Consider the following 9,449-nt stretch of genomic DNA (forward strand, 5'->3'; position numbering starts at 1 on the left):
AATTTTGATCATGTGTTATATGGAAGAAAATGCGCAACACCCTCCACAAAAAAAAATCTAAAAAATCAACGGTAATTTTTAGCGACTTCAAACTTGCACTTTATTATACTAAAATTATTTTATTATCTAAATAGTTAATTAAAAATTTTGAAATTTTGATGACAATTTTTTGAAGTTTGATTAATTTTTTTGCAATTTGCAAGCTTTGCAACTTTTGTTATTGTGGTTTCTGATATAGATTGAATTATATTTTAAATGAAAATTATTAAAAATAAATAAATAAACATAATTTGCAAGCAATATCGTTTTGAATTTCGTTGCTAATTAGTTGCACGCATCTGTATATATATGTACATATATATATAAATACATATACATGCAGCCACGAGTAATAACTTGTCTACAACTTATACCGATTCAGGAAATTAACACAACAATATTATTGTATTAAGCTATTGTTCTTGTGATACTACCATGTTAGTCCTGAGAAATTAAATGCATAAACTTGCCTTTAATGGCAAATTAATAAATGCGTGCTTATTTCTTATTGGTCGTTTTTTACAAACGTTATCATAATTTCAACGAAGTGTTTTTGAACTTTTGTTGATAATTTAATACTGCCCCTTGAAATTATTTATCTCTGTTATTAATTTTCTAATAAGTGCCCAAGTCTTCTATGAAATAAAAATATAAAACTTTTTTTCAGAAAATGTCTACCTTGATCACGCTGGAACTACGCTTTATCCTGCAAGCTTAATAGATGCCTCGAGCAAGGTGCTCAAAGATAATTTATTCTGTAACCCACACACTTGCAAAGTAACCGGTGATCTCATAGATCAGGCTCGTTACAGGTAAATACAACTTTCTAAATTACGTATATACATACATATGTACAAAATTAGGATAAAAAATTAATTTCAGGATCCTGCAGCATTTTAATACAGACGCATCCGAATATGCTGTGGTCTTCACAGCCAATGCTACCGCTGCTCTGCGAATAGTTGGTGAATGTTTTCAGTTCGGGGAAGATGCAAATAACGTTGGTGCTTTTTACTACTGTCAAGAAAATCACACATCCGTGTTAGGATTGCGGGAAATAGTGGGCACAAATCGCCATAATGTTTTAACCAAACACGAGATTTTGAAGAGTCTAACTGCCGTTAACGGAAATGGTTCTAATTTCGACAATAAGACAAATGGAAGTAATAAACTCAAGCATAATTCACTTGTTGCTTTTTCGGCGCAATGCAACTTCAGCGGCTACAAGATACCACTTGATATCATTGAAGCAATTCAAACACAGGGTTTGTCTCTTCATGGCACACCGGTTAGAGGACTGGAAAAAGGAAACGAAGCTAATGAAAGTAATTATTACATTTGCCTGGATACAGCTTCTTTTGTAGCAACCAATTTCCTAGATTTGCGAAGATACAAACCCGATTTTTGTTGTATTTCATTTTACAAAATGTTTGGGTAAGTAAAACAGATAGAAATCGTTAGTATATAATAAGGATATGATTATGCCTCGACAGCTTTCCCACGGGAGTTGGTGCACTACTGGTGAGCAAACGTGGTCAATCAGTGTTGCAAAAGCGTTACTATGGCGGCGGGACCATAGATATTGCGATGACACGCCAGGATTTTCACCAAAAACGATCTAATTTTTCTACACGCTTTGAAGATGGCACCTTGCCTTTCCTCACAATTTCTTCGGTGCTGGAAGGCTTTCGAACATTGGAACGTATAGTGCCTGCCACGCCGAAACGCCTGACAATGGAACGTATTAGCATGCATGTTTACCGTTTGGCTAAATATTGCCACGACTCACTCGCCGTATTACATCATGCGAATGGTGCGTCTCTTATAAAGTTTTACAATCATGTCGGCTATGATGATATAGCGCTTCAAGGCGGCGTGGTTACCTTCAATGTGCTGCACGACGATGGTACTTATGTTGGTTTTGCCGAAGTTGCTTGCATTGCTGCAGTGCATAATGTACAAATACGTACCGGTTGCTTCTGTAATCCCGGTGCGTGCCAATGGTTCTTACGTTTGTCGAATTCAGACATACGAAAACAGTTCGAAGCGGGCCATGTTTGCAGTGATTATACAGATCTGGTAGATGGTATGCCAACGGGTGCGGTGCGTATGTCTTTTGGATACATGACTCGCCCGAAGGATGTGGACAAAGCAGTGGCAATGATACGTGATTGCTATCTAACTACAGCTTCTGAACGTTTACGTGTCATAGAAAGAAGAGAACTACCGGAAGCGCTACGTAAAGTATCACAGCGCTTAAGGCCGCAGTTGAAACGCATATGCATCTATCCGATCAAATCTTGTGGCGCTTTTGAAGTGAGCAGCGCATGGCAGCTCACCCGAAATGGTTTTAAATATGATCGCACTTGGATGATTGTCGATGTCAATGGAATGGCTATTACACAAAAACATTTTACAAGATTATGCTTGATAAGACCAATTGTGCATTTAAGGGACGGAGTTTTGGAGCTACGGTTTCCAAACATGAAATCTGTGCAGGTGCCATTAGAAATGCACGAAACAAATTTTTCAAAACGTATTGAATCATCTTTCTGTCAAAGCAAGGTTTGCAATGATTTAGTAGAGGGATTAGATTGTGGGGAAGCAATAGGGCAGTGGTTATCAGACTGCTTGGAAACGGAAGGTTTGCGTTTAGTGCGGCAAAATTCCGAGCGCCGCTCTCAAGATGGTGCTGCCAAGGAAATCAGCTTTGCAAATCAGGCGCAATTCTTACTCATCAATCGCGCATCGGTTCGGTGGTTAGCCAATAAAGTAGAATCGGAAAAGGAATCTATAGATCAGACAGTGGACCGATTTAGAGGAAACTTAATATTCGAGACTGCAAGCCCGTTTGAGGAAAATTCTTTTGAGGAAATTAGTATAGGTGATGTAAATTTTAAAGTAGATGGATTTTGTACGCGTTGTCAAATGATTTGCATTGACCAACATAGTGGTTGCAAAACCAACGAGCCATTGCGAACTATTGCACGAGAATTTGGTGGAAAAATACGCTTCGGAATTTATTTATCACTCAAAGGACTGGAAGAAGAAAATGCTTTTGTCTCTTGCAAAGAAGAGGTGAAAGTACGAAAGATAGAACATGGTGCAGAGCAATGAAATATAGATAATTGGGACCAAGGCTTGGCGCATAGGAAATATAATTGATAACGATAATACATTTTACAAATATGTATGCATCAAAGTGTACTTAAATTATAAGCTTCGCACAAAAACTTGCCAGTTTATGAAATCTAAGTTACTCTATTATTAAATTACCTTTATGAAAATATTAAGCTATTTTCAGTATCGCTAAAAGATGTAAAACAATTGCATACATATCTGTAATAAAGAATAAAAAAAATCACGCTTTAACTTTAATTATGTAAATACATACATATGCATACGTACCTTCATATCTGTGCCGTTCAATTAAAGTAGCCTAAGTGACTTTAGAATGTTTGACTTTGAATTAAAAAATAATCAGCTTCTATTAAAAGGGCATCTTGAGCTGCACCTATGAATAGTTGAATGTTAAGGAACCCAATGACATTTTGCTTTAAAGGGATTAAGGTCTAGCCCGACTTAAGGCTAATTTAACTGAACGGCACAGATATTGTCACAGCAAAGTTTTACATAAAAGTAATAAAATATATTTACAAAAATATACACTAAATTATACAAATCCGTACATACAATAGAAGTTTTACATCAATGAACAAGAATTTTCTGACCTCACGTATTTCGGTGGCAAACCTTCACGGACATTTATCACGCTCTGCAATATTTCTTCCTGTGATGGGAAAGCCTGGGTTTTCAATTTCGAATGTACCAACATACCGTTTACGATAACTTCAAAGGAACCGCGACGCCCAACATGACAAATTAGGTCCGTATCTGGTTGTTCTTTCATTATGTATTTTTGCAGTGTCCTACACTGCCGGGCATGTGCCGCACATAATCCACTATATTCAAACAAAAATATACATACATACGTATGTAGTGACTTCATTATAGTGGCCACCAATATGTACTTACCAATGCTCCACATCGACTTGTATTGGTTTGCCCATAAGAATTTATATTTTCGTAGGATATCCAATACAATTGATTTCTATTCACGAAAATAAAAAAATATACATTTTTGAGCTTATTAATTTTGATTTAAGTTTCATATATACCTGCTTTGACAAGCTTTTATTATTATTTTTTGTGTACTTGATTTTGTGCACCGCACAAATAACAATTATATGCAAACTAAATAAAGTTTTAATTTTCTTAAAAAGAAAAGTGTTTACATTTTCCTGTGATCACATCAGCATACAATTATCAATTGGCTGCTCCTTAACCTTTTCTACCGGTAGTCCTTTTTCTGCTTTGCGCACATTTTCAAGCAGGCTTTCGTGATCGGGAAATGCGAAAGACTGTAATTTGGAGTGCACCAAATTGTCATCAATTTTTACTTCAAAGGATCCCTGTCGGCCTTTTAAGCAAACCACTTCCGTTTCTGGTTGTTGTTGCAGAAGAAAGTTTTGTAACATTTTACATTGCCATTCAAAATTGCATTTTGGACTGAAAAATTGAGTTATGAGTTGTGACGATATTTATTTATGTTTAATGGCTTGTAAATCCCAACTTACCAGTATTCCACGTTCACCTTGACCATTTCAGTTAGGGCCTTTTTGTCTATTAGCAACAAGAACTTTTTACTCCAAAGGACCGTTGTTTACATAAAATAAAAAAAAGTCTCTCAGCTGTTGTTGATGGTGTTATGTTTTTGTACACAGGCTTTCAAACTTTTCGTATTTCATATTTCCCAGCAGTCGCATGAATAGAATTTTAATAGATATCTGTCGTATTTACTTGCTTTCTGTGATTATGTACACGTGTATGTATGTTAGTATATATTTTTTTGTAGATTTTAATATATATTTTTCATACATTACTACAGTTATGAGTTTTTTCATTAATTAAAATTAAATCTTTTAATTTTTCTTACCTCCAAAAATCGTCCCTGGTTTTGTTTCATTGACAGATTTGTCTGCAGCATAAACAGCTGTTTGTATAAAATTGTTTATTAATTTGGGCGTGCGCAAAAAATGTAGTTTACATTCCGCTTTTAAAACAAAAATTTATAGAATGCTGCATCGGCGTTGTATTGTAATAAATATGCGGTCCGCTATAGCGCTCATCATGATTTTCATTTTGAGCGGTATACGTCAAAGTCTGACTGCTGGTGGAAATCTTATGGAAGCTGAATCTAAACTGGAAGGCCAATCGAAAAATATCACAAACAACAATGACGCTATACCACTTACAATCAAAAGCATCAATGACACCAATGTATCCTGTCCAGGCACACCGGATAGCGAGTGTTCGTCGTTGCCCTTTCCTTGTATACGCTGCAATTATAACTACTCTTGTCACTATGGACGCGATATAAATGTTACTTGTACGGCATTGGACCATGTTCAATGTCAAGGTAATCGATCTTTTGTGCAGCAGATAAATTGTCGATATTGCTATCAAACGGAAATGTGGCAGCAGTCATGTATGCTTCGTGGAAACTGCAATTCCGTGAATGCACATTATTATCGCACCAATTGCACGGTGCATTCGGACGTATTCTGCCTTGGTAATCGCTCATTTACACGTAATCTTAAATGTAACTGGACACAAGGTTATCGGTGGAGTACGGCGCTTATAATAAGTATAACATTAGGTGGTTTCGGAGCCGATCGTTTCTATCTAGGGCACTGGCAAGAAGGAATTGGAAAGCTTTTCAGTTTCGGAGGCTTAGGTGTGTGGACCATTATTGATGTTTTGCTCATATCGTTACATTATCTAGGGCCAGCTGATGGTTCCCTATACATATAGTAGTAGTACTCATTCAAATTTGAAAATCAGACTAATAATTAGTACATTTTAGTATAATGTAAGAAGGTATGTTTATTTCATTAAATAAAGCTAATTCTATTATCTTTCCAAAATAAAAATTAACTGTATTGACTATTTTATTCATCATCTTCACCAAAACGAATGTGTTTCGTTATTAGTTTCTTAACTTTCTCTCTACCTCTCTTCTGTGGTACCTTTACTTGTTTATTTAACTTCATTTCACGATCTGCTTCAATTTTCTTCCAATACTCTAGCTCTGCTTCGCCACTGAGTACCTTGCACTTGTATTCTACGCAACTCACTTGACCCACAAATTCGGTTGCCGCTTCTGCCGCATCTAACCGCAAATGTGCAAGCAAGGCGCCCTCCTTGACGTCAACGTACTTTACGGCTTCGTATTGTCGCATATCGGCCTTAAATTCTTTAATATTGACGCAAGGATTCAAAAAAGCTACCTCTACAATAAGTCCCTCTGCATAGCTGAAGAGAGGAGCGCGTTCCAAGGCAGGATTGTGCTTCATCTCTTTTGGTTGCGGCTTTGCTTCTTCTTCGCCGGCGCCGTAGAAATTCATATTCATTTTACGCAGATTGCGTTCATTTGCCTGCGGTTTCTTGGCTGGAGGTGGTGCTGTAGCGTCTAATGCTTCCAACCCGCCTGCTTCGCTAGCCTGTTGTTGTTGCTTTTCCTTCCATGCTTTGCGCTTTAACTCTGCAACTTTTTCACGTTGCAAGTTTAGATATTTGTTACGCAATCGCTTCCAGGCGCGTTTAGGCAGAATTTTCAATTCATAAAAGGATGCGTCAGTATTCAAATCAGTATCTTTCCTGCGTTTTTCTAAACTTTTGGCCTTTTTCTTCTTTTTACGGCGTTTCTTTTTATTGCTACCCTCTTCCCCGTCTTCTTGCTGCTGATCTTCGGTATCATCATTTGTATTTTCTGCTGTTTCGGTTGCGGTGGAGTTTTCATCGTTTTCGGTTTTAGTCTTTTTTGTTGCAGGCCCTTCGGAGTCCAAAATATCATCGGCGCCCCTTTTGGGGTTTTTTACTTTTTTCTGCTCTATATCTAATTCATCTTTTGCTATAGGGGTTTCTTCATTTTGTTCTTTTATGAATGACTTAACACTCTGTAATTCTGCAGGATCAGTTTCTTCCATTCTCAATACACCATTAAAATCTTGAAATGCTTTAATAGCCTTCTCGACGCTACTCTCATGCTCAAACTCCACAAATCCGAATTCCTTGATTTTACGCGATTTAGCATACTTCGGTAGCGACACATAGACTACTGAGCCAAAACGTTCAAAAGCCTGACGTACCCAATCATGATCAGCTGCTGCAGGCAGAGCTTCAACATATAGTGTCTTTTCGTCGACATTCCGTTCAATGGGCAATGCGGTCTTTCGCTTGACTTTCAATTGTGCCTCATCCAACTCGAGCAGTTCTGAGTTAGATAGTGACTTGCAGATTTCGCCCACTGAACTAGTAAGCGCTTTCAATTTATTGAAGTTTAGAAATACCTCCAGAGGTACATCTGCAATTTGAATGCGCACGAAGTGCTTAGTTATTAATTAGTTAGAATACATGTTAGAGCACTTACAAGGATCTTTGTCGATAAGCTGCTTCAAAAATCGGTCCTTAGACAGATTAGCATCGCCAAAGTAGAATTCCATCTGTTTCCGAATAGCATTGAAATGGTGCCGCTTACGCTTCCTATAGTTTTTTGAGCCGCCTGAAATGTCACCAACAGCTTCAGCGGCAGCCGGTTTCTTATTTTTCTTTTGTTCATGTTTTTCTGTATGCCTTTCTGGCGGGGCTTCTACTGTTGACTCGGATTCCATTGTTATTACAAAAACTATTTTATTTCACCTTAAATAAAATGTACACCGCAAATGCAAACGTTTTTGTTTTATTACAACGCTTTTTTAAGTCGAAAGCGAATTTATACAAGGTGGTGTTCAAGGCGAATTTAGATTTTCGTATAAATTCGTGAAATTCGTCTTGGTGGTCATGGTACAGCGAACATTCTATCATTCTTGCTTGGTGGTGTTACTGGCGAATTTAGATTTTCGCCGCGGTACTTCTTAATGTCAAAAGCAAGGCGCATTTATACAAGGTGGTGTTCAAGGCGAATTTATACAAGGTGGTGTTGTAAAATCAGCTGATTTCTTCGCCTTACATGTATTTTCTTTTTGCTTTTACTGATTTGACAGCACACCCATCAAAAGCAAAAACAAAATACGTGTAAACTTCGGAGCGAATGAGATTTGACATAACACCCTCCATACAAAATACATGTGGCTGTCGTTGTTGTAATCTAAATTCGCCAGTAACACCACCTTGTATAAATTCGCCTTGATGGTGTTGATGGCGAATTTAGATTAGATGTCATCATTTTGACCAAGGCGAATTTATACAAGGAGGTGTTGATGGCGAATTTAGATTTTCGCCGAGGTACGTCTTAATGTCAAAATGATGTGTTTGTTGTAAAATGAATTCGCCTTGTTTACAACAAACACATCATTTTTACATTCAGTAGTACCGTCGCGAAAATTTAATTCGCCATCAACACCACCTTGTATAAATTCGCCTTGATTTTGACATTCAGTAGTACCGCGGCGAAAATTTAATTGGCCATCAACACCACCGTGTATAAATTCGCCTTGGTCAAAAGGATGTTTCAAGGCGAATTTATTGTTTGTTGTAATATGAATTCGTTTTGTTTACAACAAACACATCATTTTGACCAAGGCGAATTTATACAAAGTGGTGTTGAAGGCGAATTTAGATTCTCGCCGCGGTACTTATTACTTAGGGTCAGTGTTGCCGTTCGCGCCCTAAAGGCTCAATTTGACCCTTTTTAGGCGCCAATACCCTTTGACCCGACTTTTTGAAATTTTGGATTTTTTGACCCTTTTCCAAAATTATCTGCGACTTTTGCCCCTTGTCAGAGATTTAAAAAGAAATGCAACTCTTGTAGCATCTCGATTTCTATGTTTTTTTTAAAGCTTGTCCCGCTATTGTCATATTAAATTTAACAACGGAACGTTCTAGCAGCGAAGACTTTATAATACATGTAAATTTGAATTTGACTTGGGTTCTCAAATGTTTTTTTTTACTAGTAAAGAGAAGCAAATATAATATGGCTACCCTTTTTAGTCAATTATCCCTCTTTTTGGGACTTTCTGAAAATTGTACGGCAACACTGCCTACGCCTTATTAAAACAGCTGTCGATGACGTTCCATTTGGCGCCCGAGTGCAGTTTCAACATTTTTGAGAAATTGGAAATTTTAACGCTATAGGGAATTTTGGCTTTTATTTAAATAAAATTATTACTTGTTTGAATTCGTTCAATAAAATAATTAAAATTATCATTGCGTGATGTTAGGCGACGCAGAAGCCGGCTGGGATGATGGCATCAATTACAAGGCTATATCGTGAGTACATGTATTTCAAAACTGGTAATTGTAAAGGCGAAAGTTAAACATTTTATTATTAGATGCGAAAAAATACCTGA

General features: G+C 37.1%; 5 protein-coding genes across 6 annotated transcripts in view; 2 read left to right on the plus strand and 3 right to left on the minus strand.

Moving 5' to 3' along the window:
• Positions 1–3,307, plus strand: part of mal (molybdenum cofactor sulfurase) — an 8,258-nt gene extending 4,951 nt beyond the window's left edge. Inside the window, exons 2-5 of one of the 2 annotated variants that reach the window (XM_017633256.1) lie at positions 707–851; positions 922–1,364; positions 1,419–1,473; positions 1,533–3,307. In XM_017633256.1, coding sequence (XP_017488745.1) covers positions 707–851; positions 922–1,364; positions 1,419–1,473; positions 1,533–3,156 — 2,267 coding nt within the window. In that variant the 3' untranslated portion in view covers positions 3,157–3,307. Of the gene's footprint in view, positions 1–706; positions 852–921; positions 1,474–1,532 lie in introns of both variants that reach the window. The other variant, XM_017633255.1, reaches the window with a different exon arrangement.
• Positions 3,308–3,718: 411 nt separating this feature from the next.
• LOC108377003 (uncharacterized) lies at positions 3,719–4,261 on the minus strand. Its single transcript, XM_017633262.1, has 3 exons — positions 4,218–4,261; positions 4,075–4,150; positions 3,719–4,001 (listed from the first exon to the last, which is right to left on the minus strand). The coding sequence occupies exons 2-3, from the start codon at positions 4,107–4,109 to the stop codon at positions 3,743–3,745; spliced, it is 294 nt and encodes a 97-aa protein (XP_017488751.1). The 5' UTR covers positions 4,110–4,150; positions 4,218–4,261; the 3' UTR covers positions 3,719–3,742.
• On the minus strand, positions 4,206–4,938 carry LOC108377004 (migration and invasion enhancer 1-like). The gene is made up of 2 exons (XM_017633263.1): positions 4,677–4,938; positions 4,206–4,608 (listed from the first exon to the last, which is right to left on the minus strand). Exons 1-2 carry the CDS (start codon positions 4,700–4,702, stop codon positions 4,347–4,349), a joined length of 288 nt encoding a protein of 95 aa, XP_017488752.1. The 5' UTR covers positions 4,703–4,938; the 3' UTR covers positions 4,206–4,346.
• A 58-nt stretch (positions 4,939–4,996) lies between these two features.
• amx (TM2 domain-containing protein 3 almondex) lies at positions 4,997–6,032 on the plus strand. Its single transcript, XM_017633261.1, has one exon. The coding sequence runs from the start codon at positions 5,176–5,178 to the stop codon at positions 5,911–5,913; it is 738 nt and encodes a 245-aa protein (XP_017488750.1). The 5' UTR covers positions 4,997–5,175; the 3' UTR covers positions 5,914–6,032.
• On the minus strand, positions 5,974–7,856 carry Larp7 (La related protein 7). The gene is made up of 2 exons (XM_017633257.1): positions 7,532–7,856; positions 5,974–7,465 (listed from the first exon to the last, which is right to left on the minus strand). The coding sequence occupies exons 1-2, from the start codon at positions 7,770–7,772 to the stop codon at positions 6,051–6,053; spliced, it is 1,656 nt and encodes a 551-aa protein (XP_017488746.1). The 5' UTR covers positions 7,773–7,856; the 3' UTR covers positions 5,974–6,050.
• Positions 7,857–9,449: the final 1,593 nt, after the last annotated feature.

Source organism: Rhagoletis zephyria, unplaced genomic scaffold (genome assembly GCF_001687245.7).
Source record: "Rhagoletis zephyria isolate East Lansing unplaced genomic scaffold, Rhagoletis_zephyria_1.1 Rzeph_scaffold_11313, whole genome shotgun sequence".
In the NCBI taxonomy this organism is placed as follows: Eukaryota; Metazoa; Arthropoda; class Insecta; order Diptera; family Tephritidae; genus Rhagoletis; species Rhagoletis zephyria.

Bases quoted from the DNA above. Each gene is read 5' to 3' on its own strand.
- LOC108377003 (XM_017633262.1), bottom strand. From the start codon at position 4,109: ATGGGCAAACCAATACAAGTCGATGTGGAGCATTG. The intron at 4,002-4,074 runs GTAAGTACATAT...GTTTGAATATAG, and splicing joins CAAGTCGATGTGGAGCATTG to TGGATTATGTGCGGCACATG.
- LOC108377004 (XM_017633263.1), bottom strand. From the start codon at position 4,702: ATGGTCAAGGTGAACGTGGAATACTG. The intron at 4,609-4,676 runs GTAAGTTGGGAT...TCAATTTTTCAG, and splicing joins AAGGTGAACGTGGAATACTG to TCCAAAATGCAATTTTGAAT.
- amx (XM_017633261.1), top strand. From the start codon at position 5,176: ATGCTGCATCGGCGTTGTATTGTAATAAATATGCGGTCCGCTATAGCG.
- Larp7 (XM_017633257.1), bottom strand. From the start codon at position 7,772: ATGGAATCCGAGTCAACAGTAGAAGCCCCGCCAGAAAGGCATACAGAA. The intron at 7,466-7,531 runs GTAAGTGCTCTA...TTCAAATTGCAG, and splicing joins GCTTATCGACAAAGATCCTT to ATGTACCTCTGGAGGTATTT.